Here is a 26,865-nt window from a genome sequence, read left to right on the forward strand (position 1 = left end):
CAAAACATGAAATAGAGAACAATTTTGAATGAGTTTTATACAGAAATAACATAGTTTGTATTTATTATACCTCAGCTATCATTTTCTATACAAAAATAAGTACACAATATTTTCACTATTTTTCAAATTGCAGGTGTTGAACTATTTGACAGGTCAATAGTTTCCAACTATTTGACAGGTCAATAGTTTCCAACTATTTGCCCTTAATGAAACTATTTGACGGCAAGCATCATTACATTTTGCGGAATTTCAACTGCAGCTTAACAGGTTTTTTTAAAAACAATTCATTCGGGACTATTATCAATGATAATTAACCTCGATTCCCGAGTTGTTTGAACACACACCAAGTGGCCTCAGATTACAGGATAATGACTCAGTCAGGGCAATTTGCGTCACTTTCCAATTGAGATCTGGAATAATTAATTAAGGACAAGGATGCCAAAAACACAAAATCCGTCGTCTGAACAAATAGTTATAACAGATCAAAGAATTTTTTGAAATTGCTGTTCTGTTGTTGAGCTTAAGTTTTAAACCTACAATTGCCTGATTGTTTTTGTAATGCATATTTACAATGGGATAATATTCATCGCTATGTGTCTGTTGTCTGTTACAAATGTGAAAGTGAATTTTGGTCAGCTGTGGCCCTTGGCATAACTTTGTGTCTGTTGTCTCTTTCAGTATAATAAAATACTTACTGACTGGATATTCGTGGAATAGTAAGTTTATAGTCTCCTCAGATACAACAATAATCCTTGGCTACGCCTCAGGACAATAGTTACAGTCATCAAAGTAAAACCACTAACAGTGAAGAAAAATGCACAGAACAGACACAGGAAAATGACTTAAATGAAATATCTCAGTGACTTCACCCAATTTTGAAAATTTGTTCACCACTACCACTATTTAAAATATTTTTTTTACAGAATCTGGCTCATGTTTATCAACTGTACAGCTATGAGTTTTCCATCATGTACTATCAGAGATGTTGCAGAGACCTTAGTCACATCAAATTTTACCAGCTATATACCACAGGGTTTTGATATACTCACATGCGTGCCAGGTAAAATGTCCTGAAAAAAAAACACTTTTATGTAAAAAAAGCATCTTTGAATATTTGAAATTGCTAGATCTCCCTGTAAATTACTTTCATGCTATGGTTAATTTGACTTGTCTAGCATTACATTACATCTCTTAATTATTTTTTATACAGAAGTAAACAATTAGATAAATGTAAACTGCTGGTGAAAAGTTATTATCATTCAGACTCTGCATTTACCAGGTTTTCATGCATGTTGCTCCACCTGTAACTTAAGAATCAAATTATTTTCAAATTTCAATATCTTTTTAAATTATAAAAAAATGGAGGTCAAGGAAAATGGCACTTTTTGACAGTCACTTGTAATTGTTGATGGGAAGATGCACATTAGCCCACCAATCTTAACTCTACTAAAAGACCAGCAGTTTCAGCTTGTCAGGTTGCTAATGTGCTAAATACTATTGCAAATCCTTCAAACTCAAGTCAAGTTGGAAACAAATTCGGTTAATTGCAAAATTAGGGCTGCACTTTTAAAAGTGATCTAGATACAGTATAATAAAAAATACTAAACTTCAAAGTCATTTCCTGATTACCTGTTCCATTGAAAAGATAAGCTAATTGAAACATTTAATTATACAAGCTTAAAAGAGATTAATTTTTGAGATCACATATGCCAACTGTTATTTTATTAATTTGTATTTGGAATGAATGAACTAAAATGGGAGAAAATTCATTTTTGAGAGGCTCGTCAGTTAGTAGGCGTTGTAGTTAGTACTTTGAATAGCCTTTAACAGGTCAGTGAATTGAATATAAGTTAATTTTATTGACAGCTGAAACTTCAAATTTATTTGAAATCACCATCAAATACAATATTACCTGGAAGCCAGAGTATGCTGATTTAGAAAGTACAGTAGCCATGGAATTAGAGACCAGACTTGTACAACAGGTATGTAATATACAACTTAGAATTCTCAGGTTAGGAGACTAGACTTGTAAAACAGGTATGTACAACTCAGTATTCTCAGAGTAGGAGACCAGACTTGTACAACAGGTATGTAACATACAACTCAGAATTCTCAGAGGAGACCAGACTTGTACAACAGGTATGTAATATACAACTCAGAATTCTCAGAGTAGGAGACCAGACTTGTACAACTGGTATGTTACATACAACTCAGAATTCTCAGAGTAGGAGACCAGACTTGTACAACAGGTATGTAACATACAACTCAGAATTCTCAGGTTAGGAGACCAGACTTGTACAGCAGGTATGTTACATACAACTCAGAATTCTCAGAGTAGGAGACTAGACTTATACTACAGGGTCAAACAACTCAGAATTCACATAGTAGGAGACCAAACTTGTACAACAGGTATATACAACTCAGAATTCTCTGAGTAGGAGACCAGACTTTTACAACAGGTATGTAACATACAACTCTGAATTCTCAAAGTAGGAGACCAGACTTATACAACAGGTATGTAACATACTACTTAGAATTCTCAGGTTAGGAGACCAGACTTGTACAACAGGTGTGTTACATACAACTCAGTATTCTCAGGTTAGGAGACCAGACTTGTACAAAAGGTGTGTTACATACAACTCTGAATTCTCAGGTTAGGAGACCAGACTTGTACAACTGGTATGTTACATACAACTCAGAATTCCAGAGTAGGAGATTAAACTTGTACAGCAGGTATGTACCATACAACTCAGAATTCTTAATTTTTATTGACAATGGAGAGCTATTGCAAAGACCAAATTTATCTCAGCGTAATGTGTGTAACCTTAATGTTTGTCAAAGCTTTTAATTTTTTAAGCTAAAATATTTTAGACTAGTAGTTATTTTTTTAAATTGGATATAACACAGATATATGACTTTCAACCTGTCATGCTTTGCATAGACAGAAGCAAATTTGTTCTGGTATAGAACCAGTCTATGATTGACAAAGAAAAGCAATTTGTGTTAAAAGTATGTAATAAAAGAATCTAATCGGTAATTGGCAAATGGACTATTGGTGGACTAATTTTATTGTTTTTTATTCAGATCATCACATATACTGGAAATGACAGTGTTTACGTTGAATCATTAAAAGTTATAGAACTAAGGTTTGTTTTATCCATTGAATTCGTTATTAAAAATTGTTATTTTATATTTTGTATGTATAGCAAAATAATTTCTTGAAGCCTTCTTATTGGCTAGTAAAATAATACAGCATTTGATTCTAGTCGAATTTCACAAAATGTGAGACAAAGGCATGCTAACAAGATGGTGACAGTTGTGGCAGATGGGCAGAAGGGCTGGATAATCCATATCTGACATATGGACAACAGGCATATACCAGACAGAAACTTCTTACTCTGATAAATATTGTAAATTCAAAAATTATTGCAAGGTTTTTATTAATGTCAATAATATTAATGCAGCTGCGAGTGTATCGCAATAGTAAGAACTCCGATTCTTATATCGGAAACATATATCTGAATGCAGATTTTGTTGAAATTGCAATAATTAATCTTTCATTTTTTTGTCCATTCTTTAAAATCACAATGATAAATGCAGGCACTAATTTCTGATTTTACTGTATTTTCATTGAATTGCATGCAAATTAAAAAACATGAATGTACATTTGAATATGGAATTTTTTTTGTAGTAAATGTCATGTGTTCTTATATGTAATTGGTTTAAAATTAGTCCATGAATATATAAATAGATAGAAAATACTCTTTGGTTAGTTTGTTGTCTCTTTGACACATTCCCCATTGCCATTCTCAATTTTATTGTACATTTTATCAAAATACCTGCCAATCACAATTGTCATTTCTTAAAAACCTGTGGATTTTTCTGCAATTTTATTGAGACTGAGAAATGTTCCATTAAGATAATTCTTACCATTATTTTCAGCATGAAGATTTATATGCATTTTTATGCCAGATAAAATTGGTGTTTACTGGTATTTATTCATTTATATATTCTATTTATTTACAGAGAAGGCAGTGTAATAGCAGTATTTTCGCTTAAATATTATAATCTTCAACTGAGGACATCAGAAGTCAAATCAGGCACAGTACAAATGATTCTTCAAGTCAAGAGTGATCCTAAGACAGAGTTTGATTTGATAAAGGTTGCAGATCCAGATAGTGTTATTGTTGTATCCAAAGAAGGTAAAGTTAACATTTTATTAGTTAGAGGTGACCCAAGGTCACAGCTTGATATGATAAAGGTTGCAGATCCAGATAGTGTTATTGTTGTATCCAAAGCAGGTAAATTTAACATTTCATTAGTTAGAGGTGACCCAAGGTCACAGCTTGATTTGATAAAGGTTGCAGATCCAGATAGTGTTATTGTTGTATCCAAAGAAGGTAAAGTTAACATTTTATTAGTTAGAGGTGACCCAAGGTCACAGCTTGATTTGATAAAGGTTGCCGATAAATATAGAGTTATTGTTAAATCCAAAACAGGTATATTTACCGATGTATTTGACGGGTAACTAAAGGGCATACTATAGGCCTGTTTCTTGATTACTATAAGCAATAGGTCGACTATATTTAGTGCATATATTGATTTTGAAGTGTTTATTTCTGTCTTGCAGGATTCTGACTTTGACCTCATTTTCATGGTTTAATGTCAAAGTTAAGTTTTCATGTTTAGGTCTTTATCTCAGATACTATATGGAGTAGGTCAACTGTATTTGGTGTATGGAATGATGTATTGTGTACATCCTTGTTATGTGAGATTCCTCTGACTATGACACCATTTTCATGGTTCATTGATCAATGTTAAGTTTTTGTGGTGCCAGTTTCTATATGCAGTAAATTAACTATGTTTGGTGTATGGAATGAATATAAGATGTACATGTCCATCTGGCCGGGGTCATTTGACTTTTAATTCATTTACATGGATAATGTTAAGTTTACATGTATGTGGTACTTGTAGTTAATTTTTATCTGAAAGATTTTCAACATAAAATCAATCATTATCAGTAATGCAGGCAAGACATTTTAGTGTGCACTCTTGTTATACAGATAGTTATGACAAATTTCCTGATCCATGACAATGAATTTATCCACAATATAACAGGTTTTATGTGTATAGGTAGTTGTAGATGTACTTAGGACACTCAAATATACAATTTGTTATCAGATTTCTTGGAGTTAAAAAAAAATTAAAAAGATCTTCAATAGGAAAATTAGAAATCTTAAAGATAATTTTTTTTAATATTTTTTGTAAAATGAAAAAAATACAAATGGTATAAAAGTAATAAGTTTTTTCCAGGATAATAACAGTTTTTTTTAGCTGCATTATTTCTTGTTTTATCAGTACTGTATATAATATATATATATATTAAAATGGTGGTATTTTATAGATGAAAACCAGACGACTGATGTGTGTGCAGTTTATTCCGATAAAATAGTCTTCCCTGATGCATGTGGTATGGGTTGGTTTAGTTTTTTCAACAAAACAGATATAGATCAAGACTTCTTATGCAGGTAAATAGTTAATGAAACATTGATCTGCCTGCAATTAAATGAATGCTCAGAATGCATTAGATTCTGAAATTCACTAGTAGCCAGACTATTAAAGATGTACAGTGAAATTCAACCATCTGAAAATTCAGTTTTAAATGACTACACATGTATTGATAGTCGTATGAGTACTAAAGTTATCATGAAATGTTACACTTTTAAAACACTCTGATATTATTTAGACAAAAATCTGGTACTTATAATCAATTTTCGTAAATGATCCCTGGCTAATGTTTTAGTTATATTATTGGGAAACTCATTTTAAGTTTCATGTTGTAGAGTTTTAATGATAATGTTGTAAACATTTGAATATTTGACAATGATGTAAAGACAGCAAATAAACTGTCACTAGATGGCAGTGACCTACATTAAGGGCAGACCAAGACAAGTTTGAAAATACAATGAGTAATAAGGAGACATGAATTGAGAGATGTATGGAGAATAAGATGGTTTATGAATTGTTTTCATACAAATGACTAGCACCTATTATGGATTATGTTAGCACTACTTTCGACCACTGTAAAAATATGTCTAGCATTATGATGGATTGCCCCCTACAGAACTATTTAGCCTGTGTATGAATGAATATTTTGAAGCATAGAAAAGGTTTTTTTGCTATGAGGCCCAACAATGGAATATGACTTAACATAAGTACATTATTTTTCAGTATCTATGAAATGTACTTAGGTTGTATACAGGCTGCACAAATAGAGAAAACTGGCAAGGAATGTAAAAGAACATCATTAGCTTCCTGGATACCATACACTATAACAGCATTCTTACCTAATATAAAGGATTCACAACTCAGAGCTTGTAGAAGTAAGATATTGTTTGTCCTTTAGATTGTTTAGTCTATTAGGGTGATGGAAGGAAAATCTCTTTATTGGGTAAGGGATGTCCATCTAGAATTAAAAGAAACTTTTAATTACTTGAAAATTTGGGACCAATATCAATAGTGTCTTTGATCATTAGTTCTGACTGACTTGAAATGGCCTAAACTGTCCTTTGAATTTACTTTCTAAACTTCCTAGCTAAACAGGGTATCAGTTATTATAACAAATAGAATATTTTGTATTAATAATAATAATAATAATAATTCTTTATTTAAAGTATTTAATCTAACTTTTGTTTACCTGACCCCAACTGAAATGAAATCTCCCCTTTGCATATATATACAATAGTATTTTACATCCTAAAAAGCTTAACACAAATTAGCTTTGACATAGATGTCAACTACCATTTACTGACAAAATATTGTTGAAACTATTTACAAAAAGGAAAATAACTTTGTCAAAATGTTTTCATGTTAAATAATTTTGAGTTTTCTTTTGCTTTGTTACCTTCAAATAAGTTAACAAGAGTTGAGCAATATGATGGACATTTTTTCTTTTCAGTATCCAATGATAAAGATATATGTAATGACCCAAAGAATTTAGAAGTAGCAGCTGTAAACACTACATGTTCTATTGCCATTTTTTATTTCCATTTCATACCAATGATTCCTTGCAGGTAAGTTGATTGTCTAAGAATACTAAGGATTAATTATTTTTCAAGGGATATCAATTTTCACGAGTATACATGACCCACAAATTGAACTGATCAATGAGGTATAAATTTTCTATTGACTTGTATGCAGACTTTGGCAAAACTATGTAATCAAATATCCATGGAAGTACCATTTTTCTTTGGTCCACGAAAAATAAATGAATCTACAGTAAAATGATTTGTGATAAGATCCCAGTTACTCTCTGTATGGATGTAGTCTCATAAAAATGTTAAAATGATATGTTTAAACTTTTGACTTAACAGGCATTTTAATTGTAAGATATATATTATCTTTTTACAGTTTTTGCCTATACAACTTGATAGTTTTTGTCGAGCCTGCGACTTTTGTCGCAGAAAGCTCGACATAGGGATAGTGATCCGGCGGCTACGGCGGCGGTGGCTTTAGCTAACTTCTTAAAAGCTTTATATTTTAGAGGGTGGAAGACCTGGATGCTTCATACTTTGTATATGGATGCCTCATGTTACGAAGTTTCCCTCAGTCACATGTCCAATGTCCTTGACCTCATTTTCATGGTTCAGTGACTACTTGAAAAAAAAGTTAAGATTTTTTGTAATGTTAAATTCTCTCTTATTATAAGTAATAGGATAACTATATTTGGTATGTGCGTACCTTGCAAGGTCCTCATGCCCGTCAAACAGTTTTCACTTGACCTCGACCTCATTTCATGGATCATTGAACAAGATTAAGTTTTGGTGGTCAAGTCCATATCTCAGATACTATAAGCAATAGGTCTAGTATATTCGGTGTATGGAAGGACTGTAAGGTGTACATGTCCAACTGGCAGGTGTCATCTGACCTTGACCTCATTTTCATGGTTCAGTGGTTATAGTTAAGTTTTTGTGTTTTGGTCTGTTTTTCTTATACTGTATGCAATAGGTCTACTATATTTGGTGTATGGAAGGATTGTAAGGTGTACATGTCTAGCTGGCAGGTGTCATCTGACCTTGACCTCATTTTCATGGTTCAGTGGTTATAGTTGAGTTTTTGTGTTTTGGTCTGTTTTTCTTATGCTGTATGCAATAGGTCTACTATATTTGGTGTATGGAATGATTGTAAGGCGTACATGTCTAGCTGGCAGGTGTCATCTGACCTTGACCTCATTTTCATGGTTCAGTGGTCAAAGTTAAGTTTTTGAGATTTGATCTTTTTTTCTAATACTATATGCAATAGTTCAACTACATTTGGTGTATGGAAATATTTTATAATCTATATGTCAGTCACGCAGGTTTTTTTTTACCTTGACCTCATTTTCAAGGTTCATTGCTCAGTTTTAAGTTTTTGTGTTTTGGTCTGTTTTTCTTAAACTATAAGCAATAGGTCAACCATATTTGTTGTATGGAAGAATTGTTAGCTGTACATGCCTGCCTTGCATGGTTCATCTGACCTTGACCTCATTTTCATGGTTCATTGGTCAATGTTTAGTTTACTTGGTTAATGTTAAGTTTATGTGACAGTTGTAATAAAGCTTTATATTTAGGACTATCAACATAATATCAATGATTAGTAAAGAAGGCGAGACATTTCAGCGTGTGCACTCTTGTTTTATGTTTAAATTGATGATTTACCTTATGTTTAAATCAATACAGGAGCTATTGTAAGCTATTGATATGCATATTGATTAAGTTACTGTTGCAATGTAGCTGTTCTGTGCTGATGCAAACCTAAGCAATAATTAATCATGAAAATACATACTCTTTTACCTTGTATTATCATTGTCCATTCTTAGGTAATTTTGTTTTTATTCATTAATTATGATAAAAAAGGTATAAATAGGTCTGTTAGTAGAAAATTTATTAGACTGACAACAGAATTTTAACTATTTGTGTGAATTTATTTAATTCTTCACTCAAATTACAGACTATTTTGAATTTTTTTTTTTTTTTTTTTTTTTTTTTTGCTTTAAGGGGGATTATCTTGACGTCTTTAAACACTTTATTTTTCTGACAAGTAATAGATTATTTTGACTGTTTTAGTATATTATTATCTTAGTGTGCTAAGACACTTTTTTCAGACAATTTACAGACTATTTTGACTGTTTAGTGTGTATGGTTACCTCTGCTACAGAACAGTATCATTTATTCAGACAAGTCATAATGTATTTTGACTGTTTTCTACATATTAACCTCAATGTGATGGGACACTTTTTATTTTTCAGTCAAGTTACAAATTATTTTTGACTGTTTGGGTGGATTGTTACATCTTATTTTTCAGTCAAGTTACAAATTATTTTGACTGTTTGGGTGGATTGTTACATCTTATTTTTCAGTCAAGTTACAAATTATTTTGACTGTTTGAGTGGATTGTTACATCTTATTTTTCAGTCAAGTTACAAATTATTTTGACTGTTTGGGTGGATTGTTACATCTTATTTTTCAGTCAAGTTACAAATTATTTTGACTGTTTGGGTGGATTGTTGCATCTTATTTTTCAGCCAAGTTACAAATTATTTTGACTGTTTGGGTGGATTGTTACATCTTATTTTTCAGTCAAGTTACAAATTATTTTGACTGTTTGGGTGGATTGTTACCTCAATGTGATAGAACTGACATGGTAAAGAAGATTGTAGAATTACCTATGTTTAAAGCTGTTGTACCTGGTAATTTTGAAGCTCTTCAGTGCTATGGAGGTAAACATTCAAAATAATAATCTTAATAAGTTTTTTATGAATAAATGTCAATTATAAGTCTGAATGTTTAATTATACCTTTTGCAACAAAGTTGTGTAGGGTATAATGTTTTTGACTCGTCTGTCCATCAGTCAGTCCATACGTCTGTCTGATTGTTTAGGGTCCCGGTAAAGTGAGAAACGGAACAGAAACGAAACAGAGCGAAACGAAACGAAACAGAGCGAAACGAAACGAAACATGGCGAAACGAAACGAAACATGTAATTTGAGAAACGAAACACAACGAAACGGAACAAATTCTGTATTTTAAGGAACGGATTTTTTTTTTTTTCATTTTCGTCTATGAATGTTAGTGATGTCCTTTTCATATATTTTGTAAATTAAATAAATGCATGTAATGTTTTTGATGTTCCAAAAGGTTACTTCTCTCCAAAATTAATTACAACCCATCAAAGAATATTGAAGCGTGAGATCCGATGTTTTTTTGGCTTTATCTCCGCCGACAATAATAGATCAAAGACATTCACTCGACTCATTTGGTAAGCCTCATTTAGTTACTACTACTAGTAAGGGTCGAGTCGTTTGTAATGACTGTCCTGTATACAACAACGTGAAAATCTGTTCACATGCCGTGGCTGGAGCCGACTTTTTTGGGCGTTTTAGCTAAGTATATTGCATGGCGAAGCAAGGAAATAGTGGCCAATGCATTATCTGATATAATTTTTGAAGGGACTAGAGGTGGAAAGAAGAAGATTTCTAAGCCAAGACGCGGCGGAAGAGCCCCAGTACCAGCAACATCAGTCAGAGAGGAACCTTCTGTTCAACGAACTCCCTTGGTTGTAGATACCAAATCATTAGCGGCAGTTGTTGATGATTTGGAAAAATTTGAGGAAGTTGAAAAAACAAAGTTTGAAATACTTTATCTTTTTCAAACAAAAGCAAGCATTTGCTATGGCTGTTCACGAAAGTTTGAACGAGACGAAGATAAAAACAGAATGATCATAAGGGTGTATTGTCAGCGCGAATACAAAGTATCAGGTGAAATGAAGAAAAAATGGCAGTTCGCATATTTTCACCTCAAGAAACCATGCGTAACAAACAAGTTTCCAGACTTCACGCTTACAGATATTGCCATCGCTAATGAATGCAAAGATATCATACCGGACACTTTATTAGTTAAACTGACATCACATGGGGTAAAGCTTTAAACTGTTTCCCGTTTTTATGTGACTATTAATTTGAACAAAAGAGTTGTTTGTGTGATTTTTTTTTATTTTGTTGCAATATTTTGTTTGGTTCCATGATAATTAATTTGATGTAAATTCATTTTAAACTTCATGTAGTAAAAAGATGTGTAAATGTACATTGTTTTCCTTGTTTGACGAATCAAAAATGTAAACATTATCGCTGAAGACGATTGTGAGTGTAAGAGGAAAAGCCTTGGCACACAACAGTTTGGCCTGACGAAGGGAGTCCAAGGTTTTTGAAAGTACACAAGATTGTTACAATATATAGTTATTTCATCAATTTAGTAGTATCATTTTATACCCATTCAACTTCCTTATTTTATTGAACATTACTATCATCTCAAAAATATAACGGAATAAGAGTAATGTATGAACTGCCGATAGATGTTAATATATTCTTCTGATTGGACAAAAACACTGCAACAGTAAACGGTCAAGTTTGAATATTGCCTTCTCTAAAACTAAAATAAACAGACCAAAATATACCCACTCAATCTTTATTTTTTTTAATGTTAGGTGAAAGTCAATGAGACAGCAACACATCAACACAAACCATCGAAAGGCATCTAGAGTTTATAGTCAACAATAGACAAGCGTTTATTCATTATGTCAAGCTCTCAGACAAACCCATCCTGAGTCGAATAGTAACATGACATACTATAAACCGTTTCCTACTTTAATGACAAAACAGCAGCATACAACATTAAGAAGATAAATGATACATATTGATATTCAGCATTAAGAATATAAACATTTATGTCATTCATCCTTTTCTTATTGTTAATGGCTGTTTAAATCAAACATGGAATACTATTCATCCATCAGTTATTATAACTCCATCTGTTTTCTGTTCAGATTCAGTGCGTCCTTTGGTATTTTTTTAGGCTACTACAATTGCAAAGCCGGATCTTGGTCTTCTTCGTTACCAACACCGAATATTCCATTCAACTTAGAAAAAATAACCCACCATTTACATGGGTATCATCGTGCATTAGTTGCAATTAATACACTTTTTTGTTTAATGCGAGACTTAGGTGCGTCAGCTATGCTAGAGTCTGTTCTAAAATTAAGGCTTCTTGTCACGTGCAACAATGAGGAAACATTGTAATTAGAATGGCCGTTACTGTGGATCGTCTGAATATACGCCTGAAACAAAATTGGCCATTCTTTCCTTAGTGATTAGGATTTTGATGCCACTACGGTAGTGGGGCATAATATTTTCTGATATGTGCTGCCGTCCGTCAGTCCGTCCGTCCAATACTAGGTTTATGTTGTTTGCTATCATAGATTCAATTACAATGGAGTTGTGTCCACGTCAACTTGAAACTATACACATGTTCATTATAAAATGGTCTTTTTGAAATATTTGCCAAATTAGGAATTCAATGAGCATGAAAATTTGATATTTTAAGCAAGTCATACTGTCCTACGGATACATATACTTGTTGTTTTTTTTTCGTTTATACTTTTTTTTAAGTTGAAGAGATTTTTTTATTATGGCAGTCCATGCCATGACATTCTCCTTCTTTTATTTTGTTGCAAAGCAGATAAGACATGCATAAGATATTAACAGATGTGATCGAATGAAAAGTTATACGTACTAATAGTTCATAATATTATTAACGATAACAATGTGTGGGACTATAAAGAATAGACAAATATAAAGTGTAAGTATTGCGTTCTTTTCGTAGTTCAGCAATTAGTGGAATTAAGCCCATTATGTAATGTGTCTTCGAGATTAAATCAGATCTTCTGTAAAAAACAAATCAAGAGACAGACCCAGGCTTTAAGAAAAGGGGCGTAATTGTCCATATTGACGATCTTTAAGCAAACAGCTAGATGTTTTCGATCAAAAGGGCCTTCTAAACCCGCATTGATCTTAGGAAGATTTTCTATGGGTCGTTCCTTAAAATACAGAATTTGTTCCGTTTCGTTGTGTTTCGTTTCTCAAATTACATGTCTCGTTTCGTTTCGCCGTGTTTCGTTTCGTTTCGCCATGTTTCGTTTCGTTTCGCTCTGTTTCGTTTCGTTTCGCTCTGTTTCGTTTCTGTTCCGTTTCTCACTTTACAGGGACCCGATTGTTTATCAGTTGTCAGTCAGTTCTGTTCTTGTCATCGCAACTGCTCTGAAACCACATAACAGAATTTCATGAAACTCTAGGTCAAAGGAGATACTATGTAGATGTGCAAATGGACAGAAAATTATGATTAAATTTTTTTTTTAACTTAAACTTTTGGCCTTAATAAACTACTGCAACAGTTTGTCATCACAAATCCTCTGAAACCACACAACAGAATTTCATGAAACTTTGTAGATAAATAGAACATACTATGTTGATGTGCATATCGACAGGAAATTATGATTCAATTTTTATGCCCCTGCCGTAGCTAATGGGGGCATTAAGTGGTACCCTTGACCGTCCTTTCATCCATCCCATTTTTGTTTCCGCACTCTAACTTAAGTTTTCCTCATCCAAATTTTATTACACTCATACACAATGCTAAGAACCAAGACTTGCAGACAGAGTTGGAATTTGGGCAGTAAGTCACGTTCCGTTCTAGAGTTATGCCCCTTTATAGTTTGGAAAATTGCAAATTTTTTCGTTTCCACACACTATTGAATTTAGAATTTTGGCCTTAATATACTACTGCAACAGTTTGTCATTACATCTCTGCTTCTGTGACATTAATTTTGTTTTTTATCATTGACAAATTGATGTTTGAATACTATCTGTATATGCTTGGTATCATATCCTTTAAGTATTAGAACATTATCTAGTATTTAAAAGGAGTCTTGGTGAACAAGTGGTCTAAGTAGTTTACAGTATCACTAGCCTGTCATCACTGAGGTTGTGAGTTCAAAACCCTGCACTTGTCGGGTGCTTTCGAGTCAAATTCTGATTAACTAGGATTGCCAATTTTCACACCCAAGGCCCAGAGATCTCTCGGGCACTCTGGCTTCCCTCCACCAATAAAATCTGGCTGCCACAATATAGCCAAAGTGCTTCAGCATTATATACAGTCAATCACCAGTCGTAGAATTTTAAAATTACCAGATATAATTTAATATTTGCCAACACTTTTCAGTTATATGACTAATAAACATAGTACAAAATATGAAGTATGAATAACAAACAGTTGTCTTCTTATTAAAGTTATTCATTGTCTATTCTTATTGGAAAGTTTTGAAATATTCATCCCATAGAAATCCCTATCTCTCCTTTCAGTTGTTGACTGTGCTAGTATTGGTTACATTAGACATACAGTAAGTAGTTACTGCAGCAGTACCATGAATCACCTGAAAGTTGTGGACCAGAGCAGAAGATGCAGGTAAGTGAATATGAAGTAATGATATATTAAATCATTTTGAATATTACAAAAGTATCATGTCTCTGAGTAACTGAATTTAGAGGGGTTTTGTATTCAGTAAAAACATGAAATTTAATTTTTGATGAAAATTTTTTTTCTGTAACTGTGCCTGTAGTTTGATGCCAAATGGGAGTAGATTAATTTGTGACCAAATTTACACTTTATTTCAAAACTGAAAATGTGATTTTTATTTCTGCAAAACTTATCATGTCACAATTTTTGCAATAATAGAAACACAGCAAACATTTCTAAATTACAATATGTGTTATAAATATTTTACAGTGTTCTAATGGATATAATATCCTGTACAGTCTACAACTCCAGGGTCTGTTCACCAGAACATATTATAACTGCCATTGAGAAAGAGCCCTGGAATGCTCTTGGGCTTAACCCTATAGGGGGATTTAATCTGTCTTCATGTTACGGTATGTTCATATTCAATTCAATAGTTATTATACCCCACGCAACGAGTTGCAGAGGGTATAATGTTTTTGACCCGTCCGTCTGTCCGTCCGTCAGTCCGTCAGTCCTGTTTCTTGTCATCGCAACTCCTCTCAAACCACACAACAGAATTTCATGAAACCTTTTTAGATAATAAGGACATACTATGTAGTTGTGCATATCGACAGGAAATTACTATTCATTATTTTTTCTGGAAGTTACGCCCCTTTGAACTTATTTACTTTAATTTACTACTGCAACAGTTTGTCATCTCAACTCCTCTGAAACCACACTACAAAATTTCATGAAACTTTGTAGATAATAAGGACATACTACGTAGATGTGCATATCGACAGGAAATTACGATTCAATTTTTTTTCCAGGAGTTATGCCCCTTTGAACTTATTTACCCAATATACTAATGCAACCTTTTGTCATCGCAACTCCTCTCAAACCACACAACAGAATTTCATGAAACCTTTTCAGATAATAAGGACATACTTTGTAGATGTGGATATCGACAGGAAATTAGGATTCAATTTTTTTTCTAGGAGTTACGCCCCTTTGAACTTATTTGTTTCAATATACCTCTGCAACAGTTTGTCATCGCAACTCCTCTGAAACCACACAACAGAATTTCATGAAACTTTGTAAATAATAAGGACATACTAGGTAGATGTGTACATCGACAGGAAATTATGATTCAATTTTTTTCTAGGAGTTACGCCCCTTTGAACTTATTTACTTTAATGTACTACTGCAACAGTTTGTCATCTCAACTCCTCTGAAACCACACAACAAAATTTCATGAAACTTTGTAGATAATAAGGACATACTACGTAGATGTGCATATCGACAGGAAATTACGATTCAATTTTTTTCCAGGAGTTACGCCCCTTTGAACTTATTTGCCCAATATACTACTGCAACCTTTTGTCATCGCAACTCCTCTCAAACCACACAACAGAATTTCATGAAACCTTTTCAGATAATAAGGACATACTACGTAGATGTGGATATCAACAGGAAATTAGGATTCAATTTTTTTTACTAGGAGTTACGCCCCTTTGAACTTATTTGCTTCAATATACCTCTGCAACAGTTTGTCATCGAAACTTCTCTGAAACCACACAACAGAATTTCATGAAACTTTGTAGATAATAAGGACATACTATGTAGATGTGCATATCGACAGGAAATTATGATTCAAACTTTGTTGTTCACTGAACACGGAAACGTTATTCTGTGAGCCAGGAATGGTGTCCTATGGACACATATTCTTGTTTTTTTCTGTATTTGTCCAGATAGAACAACACTGAACAGGACTTGCAGAAATTTTCATATGAAAAAGAAAATCTTCCAGATAAGGCCTTTTTTTTGTAAATTGTCCTTAACACAGGAACACAATCAATTCATAAATTTGACATGAGGCGTTCTAACTGTAAAAACTAGCCCTGATTAAATACCTCCACATTAAAACAGCTTCTAGTAACAGAAAATTGACCATAAAGTAGTACACTACACTGTAACAACCATATTGAGAAAACAGAGGTTGGATTTATATGATTTGCATTTATTGTTCTAAATAAGAAATGCACCACAAATTTATTGTAATCTTGGGCCTCTATTGATATGTAGAGATACTACTGATTTATTTTACATACAATGTTGAAAAATAATAATTCTGTTTGAAATATGATTTATTTTCAGATCCTAAGAATATAGATTTACAAACCATCTTCCCTGTAAATTCTACTGTTACTCCATGTCTTAATCCAGATGTTTTACGAAGTGTTCTCAATTACAACTGTTACTATATGGGACTGAGACAACAGATGCAGGGAACCAGTGTATTTGATAGCTGCCGGTACAGTATATTTTTTGTCCTGATATTTTACAATGTAGCCTCATTCTGATTATCATTAAAGCGGTCGATTAAAGACCCCAAATGTCATAATATTATGAAACTGATTGAAGGGTTTTAAATATTTGTTACGAAAGTTGGACTTCTTGTTGCTGGAAAAAAAAACCTTTTGTTCATGCTTTTTTTATTGATTTAAATAGATTTGTCAATCGGCTAATTGTTCCTTACATATTTAGAAATATAGTTTCAGCTATATAAAGCAAGATTTCTTGATGAACCATCTTTAGAACTAGTCTTACAAGACTACAATTTTAAACAATCAAATTAAATGTTTACTATTTAATTTCTACAGATTTTACTGGTTTAGCTCATCGTGTGTTTATCATACTACAATGAGCAAACCTGAATACTTTGGGAATTGCACTTACAAAGAGGTGGAAGATGTCTTAGAGATGTATGAAGACCAGATTTTCACAATATCACCAAATAATGTCAATGCTTCTGTTTGTTTTGGTAAGTTGAACCTTGTTTTTGATCTAATTATGTTAAATACACCACACATATGTAGCCTCTATATCATATGCACATGAATATATAAATAGCCTTCATGTGCACACTACAGTACACTTATATGTCCAGTTCAAATCCTGAAAGGCCTTTTAAATCAGAATTTGATGAAATCTTTTCTAAATCTTCACAATATAATACATAATTGCACCGCCTGTTTTAGTTTTTGGTCTTAATTATTTACGGGGTTTCCCTAACCAAAGCATTGACTCTGAAAGGGATTGGGTATCAATTTGTAAGCTTTGCTCACATTACCTCTAGTTTGAACTGTTTTAAAAACTAATTGTTATTTTTTGGGATAAAAATCAAAATTTCAGTTTCAAAATACTTTTTTTAAATAAAGCTTACACCTGATAATTTGTAGAAGCATATTTTACGACTTATGTGTTTGTGTTAATCTTCAAGTACACTAAAATGAGCTGCACCTTGAAATACATTTGAAATGATATTTGTTTTTAATATTTTCAGGTTACAACAGAAAGGAAAAAGAATGTTCCACTGCACTCTACAGTCCAGAATATTTCCCACGTGCTATCATGTGTTTTGAATCTGCAGTAACAGCTTACTTAACTCCTTCTTTTTCATTTCATGATGACTGTCTGTAAGTTTTTTATGCCTTGTCTTGAATAGTCTGGGCCTTATATCTTGTTTTTCTGTCCATCCTGTATCAGATGAAAGTTTTGGTTTAGGGCAGTTTTCCATGAAGATGTGGTTGCATCTACTTGAAACTTAGTACTTGGGTCTGGATGCGGGGCTTTTCATTTCTGTATTCTTTAATTTAGTTGTCCATTTTTCTCCATTCTTTATAGTTGAGCACATCATTGTTTTTTATTCTGTGTCTATTCCTTATTTTTTAACCCTTTATTCTGTTTTTTTGTTTTTGCCCATTTTTCTCAATTCTGTAAACCCCATTCAGACCCTCTCACATGTTCATTATGACGTGATCTGTATAAAATATATATGCCAAAATAGTTCATCCAATTTCACAGTTAATTTAGTAATTTGGAAATGTGGTAGTGTGTGGGTGTCATGATGTTCTATGAACAAATATTCTTGTTTTGATATTTTTTGGGAAATACCTAGCTAGAATTATGTTACATTTCTATTTATTGCAAACCAAATGAAACTTTTCCACAGATTCATCTCCTATTGGTCTATCTATTTAAACTTTTGTCAGTTCTATTGTCCCATTGAATAAATACAATAGCCATTGTTCTCTGTGTAGTTAGTTCATTGGGACCTTTAAATTTCTTCTAAGAGAAATCCATCACTCATTGATTAATATACCTGAGTAAAAAAATTATCTTCTAAATAGATGAAAATACATGTTTCAACTCACAAAACTGCATGTGATTTTGTATTTATTAAAATATTTTCAATCTGTTCAATATAAACACTGATTTAATCATAAAAAGTTGATTTCTGACAAAATTTTTAGCATTGTTTCTTCGTATTCTATCATATTCTTCGACAAGTTCTAAAATCAGTGCTGAATTTTTTTTGAAAGAGTTTAATATGCCCCTTTGAAATATAACTATATAAAAAATTGCAAATAAGTGCTCTCATGTGTACAATTCTTGTCTACTTAAGTCATTAGTAATTTTTTTGAATAGATAATACAGAGTTGGGTACATAATGCTAAATCTCTATATTTTGTACAGAATACACAAAGAAAATTTTGAATGCATGGACAGATTTTATAAACAAAAAGGATTGAAGAATTGTCACATGACTCAGTTTGAGAATGACGTAATGTTTATAACCAAGAGTATGTATTCCACAACATCAGAGGCTATAGGATATGACCTGAACCAGAATGATATGATTGACAGATGCATGGGTATGTTAATAATTATAAACATTTTAAGTTTCCTTGGAATCTAGGCTACAATTTGGTTGATCTTGGCTTTCTATAATGTTACCAATGCTTTTTACAATTGAGAGGAGGATGTATTAAATGAAATGCAGTACCTTTAGGGTATTTTTAAAAGTACTTTAATTTTATACATACCACATCTTGTTTACTTATTTCCAAGGTGCTGTTTTCATTTATTCCTTTACTCTTTGTATCCTTTCTATGTTAAGAAAGATCAAATCGATTCATGTGCAAAGTTCATAGCAACACATTAAATGTGTCATATAATATAAAAATCTGGCTTAATCGATTAGAAAAATAAAGAAATGTGGTATGATTGCTATCTAACTCCATCTATTTTTTATAACGTTTCAAAGATGTAAAATGGTGTTTTTTTTATAAAACTAGATTCTGTGAATTATTGCTGGTGCCTTACTTTAAAAAAAATAATTTTTATAAAAAAAAATATATTTCTTTGTTAGATAAGTTATTACCATTAGATGAAATCAGACAATTTAGTCATTTCGAGGAAAATTCCCACATTTCTTCATAATAATTTACTTCAGTAAAAAAAAATGGACTGACGATTGCAGTTATTTTGCAATTCAAGATGGTGAAAGTCTCTCTTACTTCCTCAGCAGAATTCGATTTTGATAGTTCTAATGAGTTAAGTTAATATTTCTGTATTATAGTAAATGTATCAATGGAACCAGGTTTTGGTGAAAATTTGTGTGATGATGGAGTGGGATTAATTATGTCAAACACAACATGTCTAACTCATCTGATGGCGGAACGAAATGACATGTGCAGGTATGTGAACGATTAATTATGTCAAACACAACATGTCTAACTCATCTGATGGAGGAGTCACATGACATGAGCAGGTATGTGAACGATTAATTATGTCAAACACAACATGTCTAACCCATCTGATGGCAGAACTAAATGACATGTGCAGGTATGCCTTAAAAGATCCAAGTTTGACATATTTAGAATGAAATTATATTCACATATATCATATATTAATAACTCCTGATAATTAGTTGGTATTCAATGTTTTATAAGAAATTCTATTATAAACAATAATACTTTTTATAATACTTGGAATATACAATATAACAAATAAGAAGATGTGGTATGATTGACAATTAGACAACTCTGCACCAGAGATCTAAGGTGGTACAAGTTTGGAACTATAGGTCACAGTACAGGCTTCATGGTAAAAATAAGTAGATGTGGTATGATTGCCAATGAGACAACTCTGCACCAGAGATCTAATATGGTACAAGTTTGGAACTATAGGTCACAGTACAGGCTTCATGGTAAAAATAAGTAGATGTGGTATGATTGCCAATGAGACAACTCTGCACCAGAGATCTAATATGGTACAAGTTTGGAACTATAGGTCACAGTACAGGCTTCATGGTAAAAATAAGTAGATGTGGTATGATTGCCAATGGGACAACTCTGCACCAGAGATCTAATGTGATACAAGTTTGGAACTATAGGTCACAGTACAGGCTTCATGGTAAAAATAAGTAGATGTGGTATGATTGCCAATGAGACAACTCTGCACCAGAGATCTAAGGTGGTACAAGTTTGGAACTATAGGTCACAGTACAGGCTTCATTGTAAAAATAAGTAGATGTGGTATGATTGCCAATAAGACAATTATTGATTGATTGTTGGTGTTTTAACACCACTTTTAAGAGCCACATTTGGGCTATTTCCTGGCGGTCAGTTTTTATAGGAAGCCGGAGTGCCTGGAGAAAACCACTGATCTTCGATAGGAAAACTGACAATCCTAGTCAATTAAGATTGGAGTCGAGTGCAACTGCACCAGCAGGGTTCGAACTCACAACCTCAGTGTTGACTTGCAAGTGATTACAGTAGTGGAACTACTTAGACCACTTGGCCACCGGGGCCACCCTTCAAAAACCCATACCATATAGTCTGCTATAAAAGGCCTCCACATGAAAAATATTATGTGAAACAATTCAAATGAGAAAACTAACGTCCTTATTTATAACAGAACAATTTACAAAAACAAATGTGACAGACATGAACCAACGCATTATTTGAGGTCTTTTATGTAAACACCATTGTTGCTGGATGTATTACCTTCTAAGCTATCTATATTGAAAAAATACTGTAAATTCAGACATTTTACGAAATTTTTACAAGACAGGATAGATTTAGAAAAAATAAAACTATCATTTAAATTTTTTATAGCATTATTTTTATGCAGTATTTCCTTAAATCCCAATAACTATCCTCACATTTGTGTCCATTGTTCAGCAATACCAATAGTAAATGTAAACAAATATTCTGATTTTACAGTTTACTTAATTAGCATTGTTCACAATGAAACATTGTTTTATTAGATTGGAAGGGGAGTATTATATTCCCTGTATAAAGAACAGAACAGACAAATATGAAATGAATTGTACCAAAGGTGAAATAAGTAACAGTTTACGGAAAGAGAGACAGTTCATTAAAGAAATGACGAAAGGTGTACTGGACTTTACTGCAACTTGTAAGTCTGTTTTTCCATTACTCTACATTTTTATGATTTCTGTGTTTGGTAAGTTCAGTTCTGAATAAAAATATTAAAATTTACTTCAGCTATAATTGGTTCCAACACATTTCCATTGCATTTTTCACCAACTACAAGTCATAGCTTCTTTATATATGGCATCAAGTGTCATCTGGTTATGCCATACGATAAGACATGTATTCAACTCCAATATTTTTTTCCCATTTGCAGAAAACATACATCTTTAAAATGCTTTGCATTGAAAATTCTGTCACATATAGTCAACAGCATTGAGTGGGGGTATAATTAGGGAGCAATGATAGCTCACAGGATATCTTATTTATTTGGGAAAGGAACTTGGTCCTGAGCAGATATACCTTGCAATGTTTTGCCCAAAGAAATAGTCTAATGTAACACCTGAATAAGGTTTTTTTTTTTTTGTAATGTGTTTATTGGCAAAAATACATGTATCAATATGATATGTTATGATTACAATAATTAGTCAGTAGTTACGTCAGTAAAATCAGGGCAAATACCTAAACAAGTTTGGTCTCTCTACTATCTATTAGTAATACTGATTTACTCTTATGAAATCCAAAAAAAATAAATGATTTTTTGTTTATACAGGTGGAGGTGACGTATGTTTAAGTTATACAAATTACATGTATGTTGAGGAGGAAGAAGATTGTACAATAGCCTTTGGTAATGATGAACAAAAAGATCCTTTTGAACTGTTATGTAAAAAATACAATGTTTATTTAAGTTGTGTGACAACAAATATCAAGGAAAAGCATCAGTGTGAAAAGTTTTCTCTACATTCTTGGTTACCTGGATACATAGATAGACGTTACAATATATCTGGTGCAGACAGGTGTAATGGTAAGTTTTATTATTAGACATGCTCCTAAAGTCATTTGTACAGAAACTTATACTGACACCCATACCCTAATATAGAAATAGAGGGAGCATATCAAAATGTCTAATACTGTAAATTCAGAAATTATTGCGAGGTTTTTATTAATGCGAATAATGCGATTGCATGAGTATCGCAATAATAAGACCTCGCATTATGATATCTAATACATATATTTCTATTCACTTTTTCCTGAAATCGCAATAATTAATCTAGCATTTTTTCCAATTTTTCAAAAATCGCAATAATAAACGCACGCAATAATTTCTGAATTTACAGTATTCTGAATGAATATTGATTGGATAACGATTTAAGCTTGTTTAAAAACAATTTCTGAAACTTATTGCTTAATAAACACTAACATCATTATAGTTATATCATAAGATTTACCTAGCTTCATAATGACACATTCTTTGCATTTCCATTTTCATTAAAAAATAGATAAATGTTTAATGAAACTGTCCCATCAAATATCATGCAAGCTTGTGATTTCATAAGATTTGTAATATTATGTTGCCAAACTCAGACATTTTCTGGTTTGTTGCAAAGTTTTACTATTTTTATAATGATGTCTGTATAGTTTAGGAGTTTATTTTAAGAAAGGGATTTGTATAAGACTTGTCATTATTTTCCATTGTGCATTGTATAGCTATTCGTGTGTATGACATCATTACTTTTTTTATACATTTTGTTTGTACTAATGTTAATGTTGTGTAACTTTTTATTATTCCAGTGACCAATGAGAACTATTGTAATGAAATACACACCCTAGAACTGATGGTGAACAATACAAAATGTGGATATTATCTAAATGTTATGGCATCATATCCTAGTTGTCTGTAAGTATGATTGTTACAAAATCAGATAGAAATCAACCTTATGCAAGTGAACGTATACATGTACATGTATAAGAATTTGATGATTTTGGAACATTCAAATACGAAATAAAAGATGAATTTTGGTCTGTTTTGTAGGTTGCTTATATCAACTCACTTTCAAATAGTTACAGTCTTTGCATAGAGATTTTTTCAAGCCCAAATAAGTTAACATATATATTAATATTCATTTGCATAAGGTCGATTTTACTCCGACGCAGCTTATATATTGACATAATATGGTATCAGTAGTTGATGATGAAAAGATGTATATATAATAACAACATTTCATAAAAGCCTTTAAGTGTTAGGGCTTCAAACTTCTTACATTGAGTGCAAAACTGAATAAACTTAAAAAATGACCTCCTTCTGGGATCTTTTCATTTTTTATTTAGATATGAACAACATTTTAACCAAATAAATATTTTGCTCAAGATGTATTTTACACAGATGGTAATATGTGTGGGATATCTTAAATATCTCAATTTCAACATGTTTATGACATCAGTAACATCAAAGGTGACCTTTCTGCACTGAAGTGTCCAGATTATATTAACCTGTTCATTTGTCAATAAAATTAACAGTAATTTTTCTACTATTGCAATTTCAGGGGTCAAATAATATCTCTTATCATACCTCCTTCTTTTAACTGCCACGATTTGGTAAAATATGATATCACACTTGATGCAGTGGTAGAAAAATAAAGGCAACAGTAGTATAGTCAAAAATCGATTACGCGAAAACAAATCCAGGTTACAAACTAAAACCGAGGGAAACACATTAACTATAAGAGGAAAACAAAGGAACAACAGAAACTATATTTTAATGTTTTTTTTTACAGAAATGCAAAGATGTTTTTGGATTGTATGACAGGACTTTTCCCTAGTTGTGATGAGTATAGGTTAGCACAGATCATGGTTAACTCAGTTATAAAAAACAGAATTCCACAGACATTTAATCCAATGGCATGTTTTGGAGGTAATTTTCAATAAATGTACAAGTCAATGAAACATTCTACAATAATATAACATGAAACAACACTTTTGATCGGACAACTTTTGTCATGAGTTTCACTGTTGACAGTCAGTTTCATCTGGGACTAATACATTGATTTTGTCCCATGTGTCATTAGGAACAATGTTTTGTTTTGAGTATATTTCCAGTTTTGCTTTAGCATAGTATGTGAAGTATTACTACAGTCACATTGGTCTTTATGTGTGATCCCTAATTGACTGTTGCAGTTCTAGAACAGTATGTGAAGTATTACTACAGTCACATTGGTCTTTATGTGTGATCCCTAATTGACTGTTACAGTTCTAGAACAGTATGTGAAGTATTACTACAGTCACATTGGTCTTTATGTGTGATCCCTAATTGACTGTTGCAGTTCTAGAACAGTATGTGAAGTATTACTACAGTCACATTGACCTTTATGTGGGATCCCTAATTGACTGTTACAGTTCTAGAACAGTATGTGAAGTATTACTACAGTCACATTGGTCTTTATGTGTGATCCCTAATTGACTGTTGCAGTTCTAGAACAGTATGTGAAGTATTACTACAGTCACATTGACCTTTATGTGTGATCCCTAATTGACTGTTACAGTTCTAGAACAGTATGTGAAGTATTACTACAGTCACATTGGTCTTTATGTGTGATCCCTAATTGACTGTTGCAGTTCTAGAACAGTATGTGAAGTATTACTACAGTCACATTGGTCTTTATGTGTGATCCCTAATTGACTGTTGCAGTTCTAGAACAGTATGTGAAGTATTACTACAGTCACATTGGTCTTTATGTGTGATCCCTAATTGACTGTTGCAGTTCTAGAACAGTATGTGAAGTATTACTACAGTCACATTGGTCTTTATGTGTGATCCCTAATTGACTGTTGCAGTTCTAGAACAGTATGTGAAGTATTACTACAGTCACATTGGTCTTTATGTGTGATCCCTAATTAACTGTTGCAGTTCTTCTCATTACAATATTATTATATCTTAAATGAATGAATGAATAAAGCTCAAGGTTCCATGAACCCATTGTTGGTCCTTTAACAGTGAATTATACTTATATACATATATTTTAGGGGTTGGTTAAGAGTCTAATATACATATATTTTAGGGGTTTGTTAAGAGTCTAATATACATACATTTTAGGGGTTGGTTAAGAGTCTAATATACATATATTTTAGAGGTTGGTTAAGAGTCTAATACAAGGCTTCCAAAACGGTCATATATTCCGGACATTTGTATAATGTCCGGTAAAAATCCGGCTGGGCAAAGCATGAAACGGTCATCTACTTTTTAGTTTTCAAGGCTTTCTTAAGAGACGGTCATTTTAACATAATTCGCGATCTTTTTGACCCAACCTTTTGCCTTTAACAGCCACACATCATAAAAGTGACATGATCATTAAGTTCTATCAAAACAACCCCTACTTTAATACCTTCTTATTTTAATCAAGGCTAATTAGTTGTCGAACAGCTGACATTTACCGGTTCAGGTGACAGGTAAACAACAATTTTGAACCGGACATTGATCGGTCTATTCAAAGTTATTTTCTTACATTTCAGCGGTTTGCAACTTTTTAATTTAGTCAAAAAGATTTAAATTATCAGAAATACGTTTACAAATATGATTTGATGAAAAAATAAAAAGGTGAAAATGAAAAATCGTCATAACCACGTTGTTTACATGTCTCTGTTTGAACTAGTACACGTGTGGGCAGGTGTGAAATTTAATTATGCATCCTAATTTTTTCAAAAAATGCTTAAATTGTCATTGATACCTTTATCTCACGTTTATTTCGAATATTTTCTTGAAGAAATAATGTAGAAAGAGCTACGTACACTCATTCATGCTTTGCAAACGTACACGGAATTTACGTATCCGTCTCTGGTCCATGTTTTACCATTGTCAAGATAACATCCGGATTAGATTTAAAAACGAAAGTAAAGTTTTTGACAACGTAATTTTGCACAAATAAAGAGTCTAAGGCAGATATAAGTACGCTGATGTTGCACACTTCGAATGATGCACTGCCAATTTAACAGTTTACATCAGAACTTCGAATTTGAATCAAAGAAAGTTTAATATCGTTTTTTTTTAATGTCAATCATAAAAAATTTGGGATGGCCAACTCGGCAACTGAATACCATAATTACCTTTTGTTTATTTAGTCTTAAGGGATTAAAATCAGGATAATATATAAAATGTCCGGCTGGCTAAAAATAATTTTGGAAGCCCTGGTCTAATATACATATATTTTAAAGCCTTTTTCATCAAACTTTATGAATACATTTGTAGTAAGAGTAATTAAAAAACTTTCGTGTTTGTGTTTTAGGTACAAAAAATGAAAACACTTTATAAATTTCATGCGTCCGACTGGATTTACCTTCATCAGGAACACTGGATGCCGAATGTTTGATAGCCAAGGATGTATA

The 26,865-nt window shown here is 32.4% G+C and overlaps 1 protein-coding gene across 7 annotated transcripts in view; it reads left to right on the top strand.

Annotated features, from left to right (window-relative positions):
• LOC127735795 (uncharacterized) overlaps positions 1–26,865 on the top strand; it is a 216,451-nt gene that overhangs the window by 123,362 nt on the left and 66,224 nt on the right. For 6 of the 7 annotated variants that reach the window (XM_052246113.1, XM_052246115.1, XM_052246111.1 and 3 more), the window contains 19 exons: positions 924–1,060; positions 1,867–1,982; positions 3,085–3,146; positions 4,027–4,202; positions 5,405–5,528; positions 6,232–6,383; positions 6,959–7,073; positions 9,618–9,757; positions 14,230–14,332; positions 14,654–14,796; positions 16,523–16,679; positions 17,029–17,189; positions 17,712–17,844; positions 18,905–19,083; positions 19,791–19,908; positions 21,483–21,634; positions 22,262–22,513; positions 23,281–23,386; positions 24,264–24,400. In XM_052246113.1, the coding sequence (XP_052102073.1) occupies positions 924–1,060; positions 1,867–1,982; positions 3,085–3,146; positions 4,027–4,202; positions 5,405–5,528; positions 6,232–6,383; positions 6,959–7,073; positions 9,618–9,757; positions 14,230–14,332; positions 14,654–14,796; positions 16,523–16,679; positions 17,029–17,189; positions 17,712–17,844; positions 18,905–19,083; positions 19,791–19,908; positions 21,483–21,634; positions 22,262–22,513; positions 23,281–23,386; positions 24,264–24,400 (2,663 nt within the window). The remainder of the gene's footprint in view (positions 1–923; positions 1,061–1,866; positions 1,983–3,084; positions 3,147–4,026; positions 4,203–5,404; positions 5,529–6,231; positions 6,384–6,958; positions 7,074–9,617; positions 9,758–14,229; positions 14,333–14,653; positions 14,797–16,522; positions 16,680–17,028; positions 17,190–17,711; positions 17,845–18,904; positions 19,084–19,790; positions 19,909–21,482; positions 21,635–22,261; positions 22,514–23,280; positions 23,387–24,263; positions 24,401–26,865) is intronic. The other variant, XM_052246118.1, reaches the window with a different exon arrangement.

Source organism: Mytilus californianus, unplaced genomic scaffold (genome assembly GCF_021869535.1).
Source record: "Mytilus californianus isolate M0D057914Y unplaced genomic scaffold, xbMytCali1.0.p SCAF_3, whole genome shotgun sequence".
NCBI classification, from domain to species: Eukaryota; Metazoa; Mollusca; class Bivalvia; order Mytilida; family Mytilidae; genus Mytilus; species Mytilus californianus.